The sequence below is a fragment of the Dermochelys coriacea genome, chromosome 1 (genome assembly GCF_009764565.3).
Source record: "Dermochelys coriacea isolate rDerCor1 chromosome 1, rDerCor1.pri.v4, whole genome shotgun sequence".
Classification (NCBI taxonomy): domain Eukaryota; kingdom Metazoa; phylum Chordata; order Testudines; family Dermochelyidae; genus Dermochelys; species Dermochelys coriacea.
In genome coordinates, this window is record NC_050068.2 from 59877276 (window position 1) to 59899711 (window position 22436).

At 42.5% G+C, this 22436-nt stretch overlaps 1 protein-coding gene across 1 annotated transcript in view; it reads left to right on the plus strand.

Moving 5' to 3' along the window:
* The first annotated feature begins 955 nt into the window (after positions 1 to 955).
* Positions 956 to 22436, plus strand: part of ERICH6B (glutamate rich 6B) — a 65026-nt gene continuing 43545 nt past the window's right edge. The window contains exons 1-3 of the mRNA XM_038371678.2: positions 956 to 1012; positions 16751 to 17193; positions 21614 to 21671. Of these exons, the coding sequence (XP_038227606.1) occupies positions 16812 to 17193; positions 21614 to 21671 (440 nt within the window). The 5' untranslated portion in view covers positions 956 to 1012; positions 16751 to 16811. The remainder of the gene's footprint in view (positions 1013 to 16750; positions 17194 to 21613; positions 21672 to 22436) is intronic.

Below are 22436 nucleotides of genomic sequence, written 5' to 3' on the forward strand. Positions count from 1 at the left end.
GTGCAGACATTCACTGCAGCTCCCCATACTTGCAGCTCCCCATACTATCATGCTGTTACGGAGTGAGTCCTGCAGTGTGGGCACAACAAAGGGGATAGGGGCTGCTGTCAGCAGGGCTAGGTTAGGCTGGCCCAGGGGGAAGCCCTAGTGCAGGAACCAGCCCCACAGCAGCAGCAAGGAGGAGCGGCATTGTCCACCACACCACCCACCCAGATTTGGCCCTGCTGTCCCACTATTGTGACAGCTGGTGGTGGGACCAAAACTGAATGAGTGGCACTACAACCTGGTGCATGGGGGTTGCAGTGTTGTTCCCCTCCGTCATGATGAAGGGAGATCAAGGCAAAACTTGCTCCTCCGTACCACTGCTGTTGCGAGTGGCCAACCCTGATGAGTTGGTGCCCCTGCCCGTGAGTGATGTGTCTGGCTGGGGGCGCCACTGCACTACACAACAATTTGGGACAGGAAGGGAAGAGGGATACCCTGTTCCGGGGAAAATCAGGGGGCAGAAAGCCGTACTTAGTTGGAAATGGACCAGGACATAGGCACTAACATCTTGGCTCTGAAGACAGGTGTCACTAGACTGTTCCTGACCAGAAGACTTTAGCTTCCAGGAACACAGCATCTCCCAAGCCCCCATCCCTCTCCAATCTATGCCTATTTCAGTCCAGGTAATGTTCCAGTTATATTAAGGAATGAGATTTAAGTCTGTGCCAGGCCATTAGCACAGGATGCCTAAGGAATTTCCCCAGCCAGAAAGAAGATGAGTAAGTTGCAAGCAATCCCCCACGCAGGGTAGCTGCTCTCTTGGCCGAGCAGCCACCAGGGCAAGGCAGCGGTGCTCGGGTTGCCGTGGGAGCAGAAAGCAGAACACACGAACAGCTGTGGGCGGGGCAAATTTCAACGGGGCTCGAGGCGAGCTCTGGGCGCGTGGGGGGCCCGCTAGTCCCGGAGGTTGAGAGAACGCGAGGACAATGTTTTCCGAACGTTGGAGTCGCGAGGATTCGAAAGGAAGGTCTGAGCGGGGGGGCGGGGAATGCTGCGCCGCGGTGATGGCATCCGGGCTAAAAATTGACCAGGAGCGGGACTGGCTGGTCAGGAGAGGTGGGACGGAAGAGGGAAACGAATTGTAGATCGAGTGCATTTCATCTCTCACAAGCGGGAGCTTCTCTCCTGCTCTAATTAGTTCTTGATGTCGCTGAAAGGCAGAAAATGTTGCAAAACAAGGGAAGTGAGTTTCCAGGGTTGGAGGGGTGGGAGAGGGGAAATGTGGTTGCGCAGGGAGAGAGGGTTGTTTTGTTTTGTTTTTTAGTGTTGGGGTTTTTTGTCTGTTTTATTTTTGAGTTATGGCTAGGGTGACCATATTTCCCAAAGGGAAAACGGGACACCGTGGTGGGCTGGCCAAGCCCTCCACCCTCCAGGTGGGGCTGGCCCAAGCCCCCCAGGCAGGACTCGGGTGAGCAGCGATGCATATGCTAGGCTGACTTTGTTGAGGGGTCTGTGTGTTTGGCAAGTCTTGGACTGATTTGACTCAGGGAGAGGGTGGTTCTCATTCACTCAAATGTTTCTTCAGAAAGAAGAGCAAAAAATTGCATTTTGTTGATACAGCTCTGAGATTTTATTACTGGAAGAGGTTTAGGAGAGTCTAGCTGTGAATGTTAAACACTGTGGCTGCCTTAATATTGCTTAATATTTTATACTTTCTCTAGTTTGTATTGACTTCCAAATTTTCCATTCTGCAATGTGAATTAAAAACAAACAAAACCTTCCCAAAATACTGGCAGCAGGCTTTAAAAAAGGTGAGGGCTTCTCCAAGGGCAAACAATTTTGAATCAGGCTTATAGATGGGAACATAGGTACTGGAGTTCTGGGGGTGCTGCCTCCTCCTCTGGCTTGAAGTGGTTTCCATTTTATACAGGGGTTACAGTTTAGATAAATGGTTCTCAGCACCCCCACTATACACATTGTTCCAGTATCGCTATATGAGAAAGCTAATAAACTTGGTGGAAAGAGATGAGAGGTGTGTTGTATAGAGTCTTAGCACCTCACCCACTCCTACACGTTTGCAAGTCAAACTCTAATAAATTTCTGTTGCTAAACTGCTAGTTATAATAGCAATTTCTGGAAGTGTCCCCCCTCTTCCTCCCACTCCCCCCAGCCCCTGAGATCTACCCATAGTGCTAGAATTCTAGAGGTTTATTTTGGGGACTATATGAATAATCAGCTGACTCATTTATTCCAGTGTAAATCTGGAGTAACTATATTTACGTCTTTGGTGTTACTGCCAATTTGTCCAGTATAAATGAGACTGAAAACTGGTGTCTTAAATTTGGTCCTTATCCCTGGTATATTTTATCTTAGTGCCTAACTTCTGTCCCAGCATTTTATAAGGTACATGGTGAAACTTACTTTTAGACCTGTGTTTAGGGCCACTAGGGCCTATATAGACCCAAGGACTAATGTAAGTATTATTTGCCATGTGTAAAGGTTGCAGAACTGGGCCCTCTTAAAATACTTTCCCTCTGTAAAGGAAAAGGCCTCATGCACTGGACTTACATGGACTTAATTCTTCTCTCAAATGGGTTAATAAGGAGAAACTCCACTGAAGTCAATGGAGTTACTCAGGTATGAAACTCACATAAGTCAAAAATATTTCTGCCTGAAACCTAGTGCAGTGTTGGAAATCAAAACTCTACTCCTGTTTCTCGCTCAAACTAGAAATATTACTTAAAGCTAAATATAATAATTCTTCTGTGGTATCATCAGAACAATCATTTCTACTTTCAAAGCACGAAGGAGCCAGTATAACTGGAAATGTTATGTTCTGGGAATTCTTTGCATTCAGACTATCTAGCAACACTTTATCTCTGTTCTTTTATGACAAGAATCCATAAATACTCCCCGATAACTGCAATTTATGGACCAACCCATTCTTTTTTATTATGTCATATAACTGCTTTCCTGTTGAACGATGAAGCTCTTTAGAGAGTATTTCAGAAATGCAAGTTCCTCAACTATTAATAGAATATGTGCCCAGCCTGCCCTGGGATGCACTGGTGCAACTTGCCATTTAAATACCAATATGATAGGTGAGTTTAAAAACATCAAAGACAGAGACTTATGGCCTTATTTTTCCCTCCTCTGAACCTGGTATAGCCATTTACACCTCTGCAACATGAATGCAGAGAAGTAACTATTCTCATTTACTAGCACTTTATACGTACTTTGCACAGGTGTAAATGACTGCAGAAGGTGCCAGGTGATAGAAACTTCCACTGAGTTAAGCTCTTCTCTGAGTAACACTGGTCTCATTTTTGTACAGAGGCCGGATTCTGATACCTTTATTCATGTTGAATGTACCTGATTCCATGTGTGGTGTGTGTCATTCACTTCGGTAGGAATGATCATGAAGTCCGGTGCCACTCAGTATGAGTAATGCTAGGACAATCTAGTCCAGAAGGGATCTAGACATTATGGGCTAGATGGGCTGCTAAGCAAGGCAATGGCAGAGTAGCTGGATGGGTGCCTAGACAGGAGTAAACTGCTGCACTAAAGGGAATGAAGGAGTTTATTCCCCCAACCCACAGCATGGGGGAGAGCAGAGACAGTATTTTGGCTGGGAGTCATAGTTAGCTCTGCCATCCTAAGAGCAGACGAGCACAATGCTGCCCCCTTACGCAGAGCAGATTGTAACTTTACAGTCTAGCCCAGTTCTGCTAACTTTTACACTGAGGTGCACTACCATGAGTACTGCTATTGACTCCAATAGAGCTATTGGTACTTATCTGAATAAGTGCTACTCAGCATCAGTAAGGACGTCAGAATTGGACCCCGTGTAAGAATTGTGTTATTTGCAATCGTTGATTATTGTACAAACACCTAGAACAAGGCCGAATGGAGCTATTTTCGCTGGTTGCCATAACATCAGCTGTGGTAGGGAAAGTGCAGACCCTGAACGCAGATCTGGGCAGGAATGTGATGGAGGAACTATGTGGGGCTGTTTTGTTTTAAAATGTGTCTGTAATTTTTAAGCCTGCATACTAAGGCTTGATACTCCATTCTGTTACACCACATCTGTGTTGCTGTACCTCACTTGATTTCAATGGGAGTACACAGGTCTAAAATTAGTGTCACGGAGGGAAGAACTGGCCTATATACATGAATGGTTTAGAATTTATGCAGCACTTTTAAATTTTGTCTTTACAAAAGCTTTTCTGGTTACTTCTACCAAGTGGGCCACCCCCATGAGAAGTATGGCGTCTCTGTCTGTGGATTTGGGTGACAAGGGTGTTCATTAGGGTAGCAGCCTGAAAGTTCTGAGTTACCTAGAGAGGTCCCCGTGGGTTATACTGGCTTCCTGAACTGCTTGACCTCTCAAGCAAGAGACAAAAAGGATCAGCTACGTGTCTGTTCATTCCCCCCCCCTTCCCATCCCTTCTGGAATTTTGTCTTTTGGCAGAAAAATGTAGCACTGCATCGTATTCTCAATGGAGAGAGGGAACAAGTCCAATTAAGGTTGGGGCCTGAACGGGAGCAGAATAACATAGTAGGATTTTCCCTTGTGACTGAACTCTTAGGGCTTGTCTAAACAAGCATTTAGTTTGTGGCAATCCGAGATGTGAATCTGCACTCCGCTAATCTGCCACATGCTAACTGTTCGTGTGGACCCTGATGATGTGATCTACCCCTGCTTTAGAACGGGAGTGGATTAAAATGCTCTTAACAAACTGTTAATGCACATCAGCAGGGCCCAGTTAGTGCATGGTGAGTTAGTGCAGGGTAAATTCACACCGCAGATTGCCGCCAACTAAAATACTTATGTAGACAAGCCCTTATTCTTCAACTTTTGTTCATAAAGTAGGCCTTAGACACATGGGGAAATTTACCAAGAAATCAAGTGTGTCCAAACAATTAATGGATTTATTAATTATCAGTTTTGTTAATTGTCAAAGATATTAGGGCCTGATTTCCCTCTCACACCAGTATAACTATCTATGCTCAACCCTGCTGTCATTACTCCAGTGAATCTGAAGAAACTCCATGGGAGTCAGTTCAGTTACTCCAGATTTACACCTGAGTAACTGAGAGCAGAACCTGGCCTGGTGGAATTCACTTTGATTCACAGTGTACGTTAGCGGAGAAGCAGGCCCATTTGCTGTTTGCTCCTTCGTAGCAAACCCTGCTTCTCCGCCTGTTTTGCAGTAAAGTCACAATTCTGCATTTGAGGCCTTTCCTCTGGGTCTTTCAGAGCATTTTGTATTGTCCACCTGTTGTAGTCTGTAAGCTCCTCTGAGCAGGGACAGTGCCTTCATGTTCAGATCTGTATCTGTCAGGGCTTTACAAATAGCAATCCCCGTTATATGCATTTCCATAGCAATAGGCTATGGAAGCAGAGGATTATGAATACTGTGGGATCAAGCAGTCACTGCTTGGAAGGAAAGATCACCTATGCAAGCACAACTATCTTTAAATATAACAAAGAAAAATGCAGGCTGAGTAAAATTCTTTTGGCAGAGTATTTCCAAGCTTTCTGCTGGGTGAAAATTGTCCTTTAGTGCCTAAGTTGCTGTAGACAAAAGTCTCTTTAGCATTGTATACATATTAGTTCTCTATCTTTTGGGACAAGTATAGGGAGTTTACAACTAGAAATAATTTTGCTGGAAGTTCTCAGTACAATGCTTTGTGTTTAACCTCATTTAAGAGGATTACATTTTCCTCCTCCTGCAGCTGGCTTGGGATGTGCAGTAATACAAATAATAAACATCGAATAATAAGATTCCCTCCCCTGTCCTTGGTTAATCCCAGAAGGAGGGAGTCTTCTCTGTGTACTTGCAGTGTGCACTGGATCTTGATGCAGTTTCATTCAGCTCTTACACCTGCTAGGGATTCTCTCTGAGAAAGGCTTCCAAGTGCATTCATTACCCGCAAACAACGCACAAGGTTCCCAGGGGTGATACCCAAGCTCACCTCACTACATAGCTTATTGCCAGAGACTCTGGGCCCGATTATTCTCCCCAACTGGTGTAAATCAGGAATATCTTAGTGGAGGTTCGCCAATATTAGACTGGTGTCAGAAGAGAATCGGGCCTTATTTACAGTCAGGAATAGCTCTGATTCGGCAATCAGTGGCCATCAATCTGTGTATCTACATCACTGCTGACCCCTGTGTGTAGGAAAAGCAAGCTGGAGTTTTTCAAATTACTTACTTGGGGTTTATCCTGGTTGCACCTGGGGTAAATCTCAATTATCTCAGTCAGAGTAAACCCCAAGCATAATGTTGTCTATAGGGGTCAGTGCTAGTGCTGAATCAAGGCTATTCTTGAGTATTGACATGGCCTCAGGGACTCTCTTCACTTTTCTCCCCATGAAAGCTAAGGTAGGAAGGTCATGGAAAGGTCATCAGGGAGCATCAGCACATGTGAGAGAGCCAGGCACTCGCCCCATCCCTGAACATAAAGAGCCACTTTCAGCCTTCCTTCTTGCATCATTCTCTAAGGCCCATAGCACTTACCCCACTGTAACCTGAAAGAGTTTCTGATTCGCAAATGATGATGTCCTCCAAGCCCAAATCAGGAGGATGCGTGAACTGGGATGAATACAGCTTGATTTTTATGAGCTATGATTGAAGTGCTCAGAGTAAGGGAAACATGGTTTTTAACAGTGAACCAAGGGGATGTGACCAGAATGTATATTAGACCAACAGTAGGCCATGCTCAGCCGCTTGCTTCACCAGGGGGACTCCGAGCTCACTTGAGTGGTCAATTTTATCTGGGTGAGACTGTCAGTTACCAGATGGTTTGGTTTGGTTTTAATGAGGGAAGGTGCTCTGACACTCACTCCTCTGCCTGAAGGCCCTAGATCAAACAAGGTCCTTCTGCTGCTTCCAGCAAATGTGCCAGTTCTGATTGCCATGGAGATTTGAAGTGCACTGGTGGTGAGACAGAAGTTGAAATTAAGGAAGAAATAAATGCAAGGGGCAACTATGCCAGCGAGGCAATTCCCCTTTTATTAAAACAAATATAACCCTCTCTTTTCTTATACCCCTGGCCTCATAAGCCTGCAATCTTCAGCTCACTTCAGATGTGTGTGTTTCCTTAAGATTCAAGTGTTCGGACTAGATTTCAGCATAGAAAAGCTGCAAGGAATGTGAAGCTGTGTAAAGGAAATAGCAGATAAGCATCACTTTTCTAAATACAGCTGTGGTGTCTGGATGCCCTGGCACAGCTTGATTTGGTTCAGCTTAGAGCTTTGCAGGAGAGGAATAGCTGCATGGAAACATCTGTATATTCTAAACAGGTGATCCCTTGTGATATTTTTAATGGCAATTTAACATTCTGTAGTTTATTTTCTAGACTGTGACTGGATTATTATTCGATATTTTATTTCATGGCTTCTTAGACCCGGAGCTCTATAAGGTAGAGACTGTCTTTCATGTTTGTAGAGAACAACGGGGACTTGATCCTTTATGGGACCCCCTAGAAACTATTGCAATATAAATTGTATTAATAGCAGTACTGTCCAGATGCTTGGATCAGGATGATAGCCCCGTTATGGCAGATGTTGTACAAACAGAGGTAGACACATCCCTAAAGTCTAGGACGTTCGATCTGTATGGTGTTTGTACTCTGCACTTGCATGGCATGGGGAAAAATACGGTTGAAATGACTTCCCACCATTAGGTTTTTGTGAAAGTGTGGCACTCTGTCCCTCTCTAGTGGTGGGTAAGTCAACTAGAAATTGCGGAGTCTGCTGCAGCACCAGCTAACAGAGAGGGTTGTGTGTGTTCAGGCAATAAAAGCTCATGTATTAGGTTCCAAGTGTGATCTCTGCTGCCAACGACCCACCAAAGAGTGTTGGTGTTACATTTGCACGTCGTTTATAAGCTGATTTTGACATTTCATTTTAAGAACATCAGAGTGCGGAAGGTGAGCAGTCAAGCAAAACACCCTGTATATTAGGGAGTGGATACTGCCACAAGGCTCTGCTATTGTTGTACAGCTCTAGTTAAAAAAAAAAGAAAATCCACTGTGTATGAAAATTAAGAACTCTCTCTGTTTTTCAGGGTTCAAAATGGGCCTATTTTTCATTTTTTTTCACTAATGTTTATGTGAAATTTTTTATTTTTGTAATTTTTTTTTAACCACGAGCAAACACAGTCAGCAAAAAAGGATGATAAATATAGGTAAGAATGTCACTGAAATGCTCAAGAAGAAAAAATACAAAGACGGCAACAATTTTTTTGTGAAAAGTTCCATTGGCTGAAAAAAGGCCATTTGTAATCAGAAACAGTATTGACTAGCTCTCGTGTCGTAGCCTTGCTCAGAGCTGCAGAAGAGCAGGGATGGGTTGGTTAGAAGAATCCTCTTCCTCTCCAACAAAACAAAAGAAAAATTATTTGTATTGTGGTAGGCCCCAGTCAAGGTTGGGATCATAGGTGTTGCACAGTGCACATTACATAAAGTAAGAGACAGTCCCTGCCCTGCAGAGTTTACATTTTAAAGGCTAGATGAGATCTGTCAAACAGATCTGCCTGGGCTCACCCCTGAGCCTGTGTAGACAGATAGATGATTAGATAATAAAAACAAGTGGAAGAAGGGGAAAATTAATAGAAGTGATTATGAATCAGAAGTTAGGAATTGTAGAAAATTGAAAAGAGAAGCAAAGGGATACAAACAGAAATCTATAGCCAGCAGAATTAAGGACAGTAAGAAAGTTTTAAAATATATTAGGAACAAAAAGAATCCTGACAATTGTATCAATCTATTACTATATGGAAATGCTAGCGTTATTGATAATAATGCAGAAAAGGCAGAAGTGTTCAATAAGTATTTCTGGTCTGTATTTGGGGATAAAAGAGATGATATAGTCTCACCATATGGTGATAATTCCAGTAGTATCTCTGGAGGATGTTAAACAGAGGCTATGAAAGTTAGATTCTTTAAAATCAGCAGATCCAGGTAACTTGCATCCAAGAGTTTTAAAAGAGCAGGCAGATGAGCTCTCTGGACTTCTAATGTAGATTTTCAATAAGTCTTTGAGTACGGTACTGGGGAAGTTCCAGAAGAAAGCTACTGTTGTACCAATATTTTAAAAGGGTAAATGGTATGATATTGGGCAATATAATGAAGCGGCTGATATGAATTGAGTCCCATAAAGAATTAAAGGAGGGTAATGTAATTAATGAAAAGCAACATAGGTTTATGGAAAATAGATTCTGTCAAACTAACATATTTTGGATAAATTACAGGTTTGGTTGATAAAGGTAATCGTGTTGATGTAATATATATAGACTTCTCTAAGGTATTTGATTTGGTACCACATGATATTTTGAATAAAAAACTAGAATGACATAAAATTAATATGGCACCTATTAAGAGGATTAAAAACTGGCTAACTGATAGGTGTCAAAATGTAATTGTAAAGGGAGAATCCTCATTGAGCATGTGTGTTTTTTAGTGGGGTCCTGCAAGGATCGGTTCTTGGCTCTGTTCTTTAACATTTTGATCAATAACCTGGAAGAAAACATAAAATCACCACTGATAAATTTTGCAGATGACACAAAAACTGGGGGAGTTGTAAACAATAAAGAGGATAGGTCACTGATTCAGAGCAATCTGGATTGCTTGGTAAACTGGATGCATTTTAATATGGCTAAATGTAAAATGTATACATCTAGGAACAAAGTATGTGTGCCATACTTACATGATGGGGGACTCTGTCCAGGGAAACAGTGACTGTAAAAAAAGATTTTGGGGTTATGGTTCATAATCAGGTAAACAGGAGCTCTGAGGGTGCTGCTGTGGCCAAAAAAACTAATGCAATCCTAGGATGCATAAACAAGGGGATCTCTGTTAGGAGGAGAGAGGTATTTTACCTCTATATTTGGCACTGGTGTGACCACTGCTGGAATAGCGTGTTCAGTTCTGGTGTCCATAACTCAAGAAGGGTGTTAATAAATTGGAGAGAGTTTAGAGAAGAGCCAAGAGAAGAGTTTAGAGAAGGATGGTTAAAGTGTTCTAAAACATGCCTTAGAGAGAGAGACTCCAGGGGTTCCATCTATTTAGCTCAACAAAGAGAAGGTTAATGGATGACTTGATTACAGCGTGTAAGTATCTGTACAAGGAACAAATACTTAATAATGTGTTCTTCAATCTAGTAGTGACAGGTATAACACAATCCAACGGCTGGAGGATGAAGCTAGACAAATTCAGACTGGAAATAAGGTATAAATTTTTAACAGTGATGGTAATTAACCACTGGAACAATTGGCCAAGGGTCAAGGTGGATTCTCCATCACTGACAATTATTTTAAAATCAAGACTGGATGCTTTTACTAAAAGATCTGCTCTAGGAATTATGTTGGGGAAGTTCTATGGCCTGTGTTACACAGGAGGTCAGCCTAGATGATCATAATGGTAAATGGTCCCTGCTAGCCTTGGAATCTATGGATGAATGAAGCTATTCTTTAGTGCTTATTATTAATAATTTGTAGCAACTACTGGACCAAATTGTGATCAGGCCTCATTTATATTAATAGATTTTAATAATGGACCATAACATGCATCTAATTTAACCTCCAGCATAACACAGGCCATAGAATTTCACCAAATGATTTCCAGAATCACACCCATAAACTTCTTCTAGAGCTACAACGTATCTTTTAAAAAGACATTCAATCTTGATTTAAGGCCTTCAAGTCACAGTGTCCATCGCAACCCTAGGTAAGTTGTTCCAACCGTTAAATTTCTTCATTGTTAAGAGTTTGCTCCTTATTTCTAGCATGAATTTGTCTAGCTTCAGCTTCCACCCATTGGATCTTGTTGCCCACGTCTGCTAGATTAAAGAGTCCTCTACTATAAAAATTTCTCCCTCTGGAGGTACTTGTAGATGGTGATCCAAGTCGCCTTTTAACCTTCTCTTGGATAAACTAAATAGACTGAGGTTTTTTTCAGTGTCAATGCAAGGCAGGTTTTCTAGATCTTAAATCATTCTTGTAGCTCATTTCTAAATCCTTTCCAATTTGTCAACATATATATATCTATATATTACTTTTTTTAGCTGCCTTCTCTTCCCCGCTAAACCAGGTGGGTTTTTTTTGGTTTGTTTTTAATCAGCACAGACTTCTTCATCAGTTGTGGGATTGTGCCTTTCTGGGCATCTAGTAAAGTGTTCTTAAATGACTCCCAATTATCATTCACATTGTTTATTAAATTCTTCCTTCCAGTTGATTTAGCTCATAATTGTTTTCAGCTTTGAGAAACTAGTCATATTAAAGCATCAAGTATATATATTATGGGCCTGGACTTTATTCTGTTTGCACTTTATAAATGTGATCAAGTCATGATCACTTGTACTAAGCTATCATTAATTTTTAGTTCTGTGTTCAGTTCCTCCTTATCCATTAGGATAAGGTATAATATAGAATTCCCCCAAGCTGGCTGCAACACTTCCTGGGTTGGGAAAATGTCATCCGTAATGTTTTTAGAAATTCAAGGATGTTTTAGTATTGACAGCATATGTCACTCAAATTGAAGTCCCCCATGATCCGGCAGCTTTTTTTTCCTGCACATTATAGATGGATGCATGAGGTGGTCATACTGTTCCCTAGTGTGATCTGTAACAGACACCAACTAATACTCAAGTTTCTGCTTTATTGGTTAGGACAGTGATTCATAAGCATTCCAGATAATTTTCTTCCAAGTTATCAGTGACTCGGAAACAGGTAATGCCATTTTTGACATAGAGTGCTAGTCCCTCTCCCCCTCTATTCACTTGATCTTCCTACATAGGTTAGAACCATTTAGTTTAACATTCCAGTTGTGCACATCATCCCACCAGGGTTCAGTAACACCAGCTAGATCAAATTTACCCTCATAAATGAGCAATTCCAATTCCTCTTGTTTATTACCTTGGCTACTAGCATTGGTGTTAAGACAATTCATGATTTTTTTTTCTCTTCATGCCCTTTGGTTCCTTGATTGATTTTGTTCTCCTTATCTTAATTTTGTGCTGAGCACTCAGATCTTCGCTCTTTTTTTACACTCCTCTTTTGCTATTGGTTTACTCCCTCCTGACTACACTAGCCAGTCTGTCCCTGGGTAGATTGGAGGCCTTTTTCTGAGGTGGAAGCCATCCAAACTAAACTGCCAGCTCTTCCACAAAAGGTGGATCAGTGTTCCACAAAGCCAAAACTTACACCGCTTACCTAGCCAGTGGTTCACTTCCAGAATCTTCTGTCTTCCTTCTCTTGTGGGACAGCAAGGATCTCAGAGAAGATTGCTTGAACGTTCTTCTTCAGCAAGTTTCTGAGTTTCCTGAAGTCATCTACTATCTGCAAGATATTTCATGACTCAGGATCATTAGTGTGAATGTGAACCATCCCTGATGGCTCCTTACCCATCAACTTCAGAAGGCTATCCAATCTTGGAGTGAAGTCTCATGTTTTGGCTCTGGGAAGGCAGCACAATGTCCTGTTATCCACTTGTCCCTTGCAGAATGTTCTTCCAAGTGTTCTAAGTATTGGATCTCCAACAAGGATAGTCTGTCTTCTTTGGATGGCTGGAACACTCTTTGAGGGCAAACTCGATTTTTCATACAGGTTGGACCAAGCTACCATCTACATGTATGTACCATACATCTCTCTGTCCCCTTAGACCTCCTGGATCTTGAGAGGTCTCTTCCAACGTTTCTACGTTCAGGACCTGGTGTCAATTTGAAACGTCTATCTGTGTAGAATTCCTCCTGGTCTGCTTCTCTGATGCGCCCATCCTCATCTGTCTCCAGCTGTACAGATTGCCTCCGTGATTTCTTGCCTCTGGTGGTTATGAATTCCCAGACCTCCTCTCTGACTTCCTCTTTCTCTGATTCCTTGGTGGCCAGCTCCATTTTTCTTGAACCTGGGGTTTTGATAGCAGCTGCCAGGAAAGACCACAACAAACCCATGTATGACATGGTCACCAAGTGTAGGCTGATGAACTTGAAAAATCCCCAAGAGCAATATATCAGTGAGAGCTATGATAATGAACATTCCCTGCTTGCTCTGAAGCAAACAAGACCCATTGCAGATGAGGGCAAGGCTCTTAAAACTTCCTCCAGTCACATCACAGATCCAGAATGGCTCCTCTGCTGGACTTCTTTCCAAATCTGGGATAGGAGACCGGATGCACTAAATCAACCCTCTCTACACAGACTACAACATAAGGAGTCTGCAATAATAAGGAAACCTACCCACGAAAATGTGGGATCCTTTAATGTCCTTAGACACAGGAAACTGTCCCAAAATCCTCTTAGGCAAATGTCCAGTATTACCACATAAAAATAGCAAACACCCTATGTCTGCTTAAATCAGTAAGAGTGAACCTGGTGCTGCTGAGGCTAAACTGGTGGTAGGCCAGCATAGCCAGGGCCCTAGTGTTTTTACCATCCAGTTAATTAAAGTGGTGGTAAAAAAAACAGCCTTGTCTACAGTAAGGCTCCCATCAGTGAGAATTTTTTGTAAAGAAGGCCCACCTAGGAAAGAGAAGGTAGGTAAGTTCTGCTCCACATGGCAAAGGTGGCAATGTTGGAACACACACCTATGACATGGCAGTGTGTATTAACAGGGTGAAAGCAGAGAATAGCTTTGAAAAATTCTAGAGAAAATACTGCTGATAAAAAGAGACATGAACCTCTCAGTGGAAGAGAGAAAAAGGAGAAAAGTTCAAAAAAGATGGAAACTTAAGTAAATTTTAATTTTATCAAAAGTTTGACACCAGAATGTCACAATAAAATACTCACTCCCCTATTTCCAAAAGCTTTTCCAAAACTTGCCTCCAAAGTTTCATTCCACCAGCCCCAACCTCTGAATTCCCTGGAATTATTATTGGGAGGAGGGTATGCTATAAGGAGAGAGTAGGACAGGAAAAGGGGAGCTGTTGTGAGATAGGAAAGGGCAGGTTCAGCAGAATTTCAGAATAGCTAAATGTTTTGAAATGGCTTTTGCAAGACATTCTTGGAAACCAACAACAATACATTGTAATAACACAAAACCAAAGTACAGCACAGAACTCTTTAAAGAGCCTCAGGTGTTCCTTGCAAGGAATTGCATTTGTTTCCCTCACCAGACTTGAATTTCCTCACCCTTAATTTGGATGAATATGGCAGAAGACCCTTTCCTTTCCTTTCCTTTTCATTGGAAACATAATGAACAAAACTCTCCAGAAGATGTAGGGCCCCAAAGGAACGATCTGAGAATATAGCAGAGCTACAGCAAGGATAATATTTGGCACCAGTGTGACCACTGCTGCAATACTGTGTCCAGTTCTGGTGCCCACAATTCAAAAAGAATATTAAATAAATTTGATTGGGCTCAGAGAAGAGCCAGGAGAATGATCAAAGGATTAGAAAACTTGCTTATAGGTACAGACTCATGGAGTTCAATCAATTTAGCTTAACAAAGAGAAGGTTAAGGGGTGACTTGATCACAGGCTGTAAGTATCTATATGAGGAACAAATATTGGGCTCCTCGATCTCACAGAGAAAGGTATAACATGATCCAATGGCCAGAAGATGAAGTTAGACAAATTCAGACTGGAAATAACATGTTAATTTTTTATTAGTGATGGTAATTAACCATTGAAACAATTTACTATGGCTCATGATCCATGTTTCCTCTAATTTTTTACCTCCATGTGCAGAATGAATTTTGTTGTGTACCAATATGCAGCTGATGCCTGGCGGAGGTGGGACTGAGGGGTTCGGAGTGTGAGTGGGGGCTCAGGGTTAGGTCAGAGGGTTGGGTGAGGGCTCTGGCTGGGAGTGTGGGCTCTGGGGTTGGTTTGGGGTGTGGGAGGGGGCTCAGGACTGGGGCAAAGGGTTGGGGTGCAGGGGGGTGAGGGGCTCTGGCTGGGGGTGCAGGCTCTTGGGGTTGGGGATGAGAGGTTTGGGGTACGGGAGAGGACTTGGATCTGAGGAAAAGGCTTTGGGTATGGGGGTGAGGGCTGTGGCTGGGAGTGTGGGCCCTAGGGTGGGGCTGGGGATGAGGAGTTTGGAGTGCAGGCTGTCCCAGGACTGCAGTGGGGAGAGAGGACTCCCCCCAGCCCTCTCTTGCTGCAGCAGCCCAGGGCTGGGGGAGAGGCGCATCTCCCCACTGCGCACCTATGCGGCCCTTGATGGCCTGCTGCACGGCCACACAGATTAGAGGGAACTTAGGTCATGATGGATTCTCCACCACTGACCATTGTAAAATCAGGATTGGATGTTATACCAAAAGATGTGCTCTAGGAATTATGTTGGGGAAGTTCTATGGCCTATGTTATACACGAGGTCTGACTAGATGATCACAATGGTCCCTTTTATTCCCCATCCCCCCACTGTTCCTCACACGTTCTTGTCAACTGCTGGAAATGGCCCACCTTGATTATCACTACAAAAGGTTCCCCCTCCCTCCCCCCCTCGACTGGTAATAGCTCACTTTACCTAATCACTCTCGTTACAGTGTGTATGGTAACACACATTGTTTCATGTTCTTTGTGTGTATATAAAATCTCCCCACTGTATTTTCCACTGCATGCATCCAATGAAATGAGCTGTAGCTCACGAAAGCTTATGCTCAAATAAATTTGTTAGTCTCTAAGGTGCCACAAGTACTCCTTTTCTTTTTACAATGGTCCCTTCTGACCTTGAAATCTGTGGTAATCGGGTGAGTTTTTCAATCACTGGAAAAAGCTGAATGTTCCTCCAGTCTTTAAAAAGGTAAAGAAGAGTCTCCAAACTATTGATCTGATGTTTAACATAGGTAAAATGTGTGTTAATGACTATATTGGTGAGCAACTAGCATAGAGGAAAACAATGCATGATAATATCCAAGATGGGATTGTGAAGCACAGGGGCCGTCAATCTATCTTTAGTCCACTCCCACCCCCCTTTTCCTTTTTCTTTACATAAAACAGATTGGGTGGATCAGAGGAAGAAGCTATCATCATCCAGGTATTCAAAAGAGCAGGGCAAGTCACTCTGCTTGACTAGTGTATATTTCACAAAGAGCTGTACAAAACTAAAAATATCAGATCCATACAGGATTTTCAAAGGCTAATATTTTTATTCATTTCAAGTCTTTCTTGGGCTGTCTTGTTTTGTCATCTCTTAATTGGCATGTTAAATGGACCACCAGCTGGGCCAGTTAAACAGATTCCTCTGTATATTTGTGGTGGTTGCCAGCACATAGCATAAAATGCCTAAAACAATTTGTTTGGATGCTGGTAATGAATATAAAGTGCACTTGAATCCAGGCTTCATATGGTAAGTTTCAACCATTCAGCATTTTATAGCCAATGACAAAGCTCCTGGAAAAGTGGGTTAATAATGAAATCACCGGTGCAATCTTTAGTGCAGCATTAGTGGGTACCACGGTAATGTGTATTATGAGGTGAGGTATTTGATTCTAGTGCGGTTTGGGCCTATGAATATGGAGTTCTCTGAGGTATTTTGGGGTTTCATTTTTTTTAAAATATCCCAGGGCCTGATTCAGCAAAGCACTTAAGCACATGCTTAACAAAGTCCTTGTGACCTCCATGGGATTTAAGCACACGCTTAATACTAAGGACATGTTTAAGTGCTTTGTTGGATTGGAGCCCTAGTAGACCCTCCTGAAAAGAAAGTGATTTTCAATCTAATAAGGTTATCTCAGTGTGAATATTTTAACTACATAAATCAATGTGCCCAGCAGTAGCAAATGACTAATGGGATTATTCTTTCTTTCTTTCTTTGTTACCAGAATGATGAATTGACTTTTTGCCTGTTGCTGAAGATTTTCATCTCCTTAATGCATTGCAGATATGTCGAAAGGACACAAGCTGTCAGTGGCTGGCAGTAACCAGCCCCAACCGAGAACATCCCCATCTCCCTCTGGGTGTATTTCATCAGATTCCCAGTCTGCTATTTTGTGCCTCACTGTAGAAAATGTTAAAAAGCTAGAAAAAGAGTATTTGACTGCAAAAGGAGTCCTTAGCAACCAGTCTGTGGAGGAGTATGTTAAGCAGAGTAATCTCTGTTTGCTGGAGAGAGAGAGGAGTGAGGGAGTCAGCGGAGAGCATGTCCCAGATAAAAAAGATCTGGAAGGAGCCATCTCCTTCCTTCCAAGAGAGCTGGATAAAAAGTACAAGGAAACTCACTTGGGAAAGGCTGAAGAAATTTCACACAAAGGCAGATTATTGGCAGGTATTTTGGCTGAGAGCAGGATTTCTTTGTCCTTTTAAAATATGTGTTCAGACAAGGAGAACATGGTTATCAAACTTGGATGCCTAAAGTGGGTATTTGGGGAGGGCTATTCAAAGATGCTCTCTAAAGATGCTCAAAGATGCTGATCTAAATACTCCCAGTGAAGGCAACAGTAAAACTCCCACTGACTTTGGTGGGAGCAGAGTTTAGAAAATCCTACCCATGGACCACCTACATCCAGATTTAGGCACCTTGTTTTAGGTACCCAGCTTTGGGAAATGGACCCACAGTTGCCACATAAACAGATGGATTTTTTGCATCAGATATCTTGGGTAAAGAAGGGTGTTGAGCTTTGATGGCGGGGTCAGAACCCAAATCTGAATGCAAACACAAACCCTCTGGGAGGGATTTTCAGTAGTGCTGCACTCTGGCCTAGATACTCCCATTGAAGTCAGTGGGAATTTTACCAATGATGGGAACCAGAGTTAGGGCAAGGCTGGGTTCAAATCCGATCCATACGAGGGGCCAAAATGACACCTTGGAACTTTCAAGGTGCTAGAAAGTTCCAGATGTGAATTTTGTGGCTTATGCCCATCTGGAACTTAACAGGTCATTCTGTGGCATACAACAACCAACAAATTAATAAAAGACAATGTCAGGTGGCGATATCCTAAATCTGTTTGATTGCAACTCTTTTGCTTTATACCCAGCCTTTAGCAGTATTTTATTGCTTGTCACGCGATCTAGCCAACTGTACAAAGTAGAAAACTGAAGGAAGAAGAGTTTAATTTTTATTTATTTTTAAAGTACCTCTTAAATAACAAAAATCTTGTTTACTTGTACTCACTACCATTTTGCCTCATCACCTGTGTCACGCTGCTTTCAACACCTTTTATTTCACTGTAGTCCCCAATATTCTGGAGTCACTTCACTATACACGATTGTCTTTAAAACTGGTAGTAAGAAATACCCAATTCTCTACTCCCTTGTACCAGTGTAAATCAGAAGCCAATCCATTGAAGTCATTGGTGTTCCACTGGTGTAAACCCGGGGAGTGAGTGGAAAAACGAGGTCCTGTACTATAAATGCACTAGTTTGCATGAAATAATGTTTTATCGATATGGGATTAAAATTCCAAATTTATTTTGCAATGGGTTGTTCACGTGTGGTCAATAGCCATGCTTCTATTTAATTACACCACACAAAATCTTTGTTAAAAGAACAACGATTAAGATTGCAATGTCAAGCGCTCAAAAGTTAGAAAATGTGGCAAAAATCGTATGATTCAGTCTTTAATTATACAATCACATAATGCATATGCATAAGGACACTGAATTAAGGTTTCAGAGGCAACCATGATTCTGGTATTTTGTAATTTTTGAGCGTTTGACTTTGCAATATTTATAAAGTTCTTTACACACCGGTTTGGGAGAAAGGGTGTATAATTTTCTAGATTTTTAAAAAAGCAATTGAAAAATATAAATTCAACACTCACATGGGTCAATAGCTGGGCTGGAACTTTCAGATCCACTGCACAGACCTCTGCCACTTGGGCTAAGGGAGTAATTGATAGCAATAGCAGGTTGTTATCCTCTAAGTAGACCAGCACTAGAGGGGGATGAGAGACACACTTGGTCAGTGAGTTTCAAAGCTATTTGATGGGAGCAGAGGGATGGTCAGACTCGGGAACTGTGGGTTCAATTCCAGACTCTGGAGGGGAGTGTTCTCTCATGGGCCCAGACTTTTCTTTCTGTTCCTTTCAAACTTCACCCCTTCAGTCCTAGCCCCTTCAACCTGTCCATGTCTTGTACTTTCTTGCCTCTTCTCCACCCTTGGCGCCTCATCCCAGTCTATTCTCGACTAGCCAGTCCTAGTCTTTACTCTTCAGGCTGCTCATCCAAGCCCCAGTCTCCTTGCCAAGCCCATCCCAGTTTCTCTCCAGCCCCAGTCTCACCAGGCTTCTTGTACCAATCTCTCTCCTTTCCTTCACCCCTGGTCCAGCTTTTGTCCCCTCTGCTTTAGAATCGGATGGCTTCCTGCTCCACACAGCATGAATACCAGCAAGACAGGTCATTGAGCACTCAGAGGAGATGGGCTCCCTGTTCTGAGTTCCAGTGACCCACTCCTCCTCCCCTCCTAGCCCAGAGCACCTGAGAGTGGTCACTAGGGGGAAGTCGGGGCTAGAGCATGCCCTGTAGCTGTGTGGGGGCTGAGCATGCTCAGTGATGACAAACTTTGGCTTTATAGCTGTTAAAATTGAAGACTTCTCTACTGAGCATGCGTGAACTATGATTTTCAAAGGCTTTATAGCGTGGCCAAATTTACTGACTCTCTGAGCCACACATGACAATCTTAAGAAGTTTGAAAGCTGAAACCCCAAGGCACACCCCCTCCCCACTGAGCAGAAGCCAGAGGCGGCGCGTAGGCGAGGCACGTGGGGTCATGTGTCCCCCCCGAGATGTTTGCCAGGGTTTGCTGGCGCCGCTCCATCACATGGTGCCCCAGGGCCCTTTCCCTGCATAGCAGTTGCTGGAGCCAGCAAGCTGGGAGCTGCGGCTTTGGGGAGAGGCAACGGCAAACAGTTGGGAGCTGCAGGGACAGCTGCTGCTTTTGCAGCTGCCTCTCCCTGTGGAGCGAAAGCTGCAGCATTGTCTTCTGGAGATGTAGCAGGGATAGGTGTTTTCCCCTCAACTCTGTGTATTTGCAGCGCATGCCTTACCCACTTCCTTAGAATTACAATAGTCATCTCTGCTCGAATACAAGGTTTATTTTCTTAGTGCATAAAAACCATTTAAAGTCTCTCTTCTCTACAATGAAATCAAATATTCTTAGCATGCACTCACATGAGCTACATCCTTGCAAGTAAATCCCCCACTGGAATAGGTCAAAGATTTGAAACAATCCTGTCAACTAACTAGAACTGAATGCATATAGTAACCTCAACAAATGCCAGTCTGATGAAGGAAGCTAAGAACTAAAATGTTGGACCACAAACTTTTGACTTGCAATTTAAAATGCAAGTAAGATGATACTCTGTCTGTGGCTTCTTTGGCATAGAGTGGTACATGGATGCATGGTAGGTAAAAAATCAAATATGGGTTTTGGGAACTCCTTGTTTTGGACCCAGAAAGCACAGTCAATAATACAGATTTATACAGACTCTTATCAGTACAAAAATTGTCAAAGAAGGGAAATTCCAAATGTAATTTTGTCATCTTTATTCGTTGTTCATTAGTGGGGTTTTTTTGTTGTTTTTCTTTTTTCAAAAAGAAAAAATGAAATATTTCTGTGGGGAAATATCTCAAAAGGAAGGGGAAAAGCAGGAAAAATATGAAAGCTGGTAAAATCTGTAGCAAAAAAAGGAGGAATTTTGCCTTATTCTCCATGTGCTTACTGAACAACCTACAGGCTTTTCAATGTTTTTCCAGTTTTTAACATTGTTCGATAAATGTCACAAATAATTCTTGGGCTGTAGATCGTGAGTAATTTGTGGGAGAATTCAATATTTGAAATTTTGAACTGGTGTGGTTAGATTTGATTGGACACGCCCCCGAGAACACACGCCCCGGAGAACACACTACCGTGCAGAAGCACAGGCATGATTAAGTCGAGTGAGAAGTCCACAGGAGTCAGCTATTTTGATAAGCGGGCAAAATGTGGGGTTCCTGCCAACCTACAGCCAATTTAACTCCCCCTATACACGATTTTAGATGACACTTGGGGAGGTATGGACAAAAGTTTTCAAAACGTATTGGTCTATACTCTATGCAAGGAATTCACTTGGCATGCTGTCCATGGTAGTTTAAAAGGCATATTGCAGTAGGTTGGCGTGTGTGTATTATTGAAATTTACATAACAGTGCTAAATGTGTACACGTGGCATATTGCTAGGTTTGTAGAGTAATTTACATGGCACACTGTCACAGCTTTATCTCTTTAGGAACAGCATACGGTACAGTCTGCAGAGTATGACATGATACTAGGGTGACCAGATGTCTCAATTTTATGGGCACAGTCCTGATTTTGGGGTCTTTTTCTTATATAGGTGCCTATTCCCACCCCTGTCCTGATTTTTCACACTTGCTGTCTGGTCACCCTAGGTGATACAGGTTAGTTATAATCATAATTGAATAGGAAGGCAAAGTAAATTTGCTTGTAAAACTTATCGTTTTCTGAAAATTCTGTCCTCAGACTCCAAGCGCTTTTTTAATAACTAATTTTAAAGGCCTCCCCACCCCCCATACAATTTATTGTATCATTAAAATGCAAAAAAGCTTCCAATTAAGGCAGCAACTCTGGCAAAGTGTTGTCTGAAATACAAAATAGTGGAATAGCAAGAAAATTCAATACTGAAAAGCTCCATTGTTCCACAGGGCAAAACATATGTTTAAAGAAAACTTTTCTCTTCCCCTTCCCTCCAGAATTTCAGGCAGATTCTCTATCAACTCTGCATGCTGGTTCTAAATCAAAGGAATCAAAGTAAGAAGAGTATTTGATGATATTTTTCAGTACGATTCAGTCAGGTTACTGTATATTTGTAAAAAGAAAAGGAGTACTTGTGGCACCTTAGAGACTAACAAATTTATTAGAGCATAAGCTTTCGTGAGCTACAGCTCACTTCAGCCTAAGGGTCTGTATGTAACACTAGCCAAAATAACTATAATAGTCTGCTTATAGAAAGAACATTATTGTATTGCTACATGTAGACACAGTGAAATGTCTCATTCTGAGGTATCCACTCTGATTGCAATTTACAACCTGGAAGAACTGAGGCATCATTCATTTCAAAATTTTGAAAAACTGGGGGAACAGTACACTGTGATGGGTTGCCAGCCCCCCTTCTGGGGCACCACCTCATGTACTGGGGTACCACTGAGCCTGCCTGTTTCACCAGCCTGGGTTCCCTCACCCTGTCCTGCTAAGCCAGCCTTCAAGCCTCCTCTAGCACGCGCACACACACACAGGTAGGGACACACTCAGCTGAGAAAGACACAGACACTGAAATCAGTACTGCATGGGAAGGCTTTCAGCTAAGGAATTGCCCAGCACTCAAGTGCATTCCCCCTCTGGAGAGTAAAGCTGCAGTGGCACAGGAGCTAGCAAACAGAGCTCTAAACAGGGGCGTTTGAGTGGGAGTTAGTTTGTATTGTGCTGCTTTTTTGGGGTTTGCTTTTGCTGTGGTGGGTGGTCTTTTTGGTGTGACTTGTGTTTCCCAGATTAACAGGATTTAGGTGGGAAGGCGAT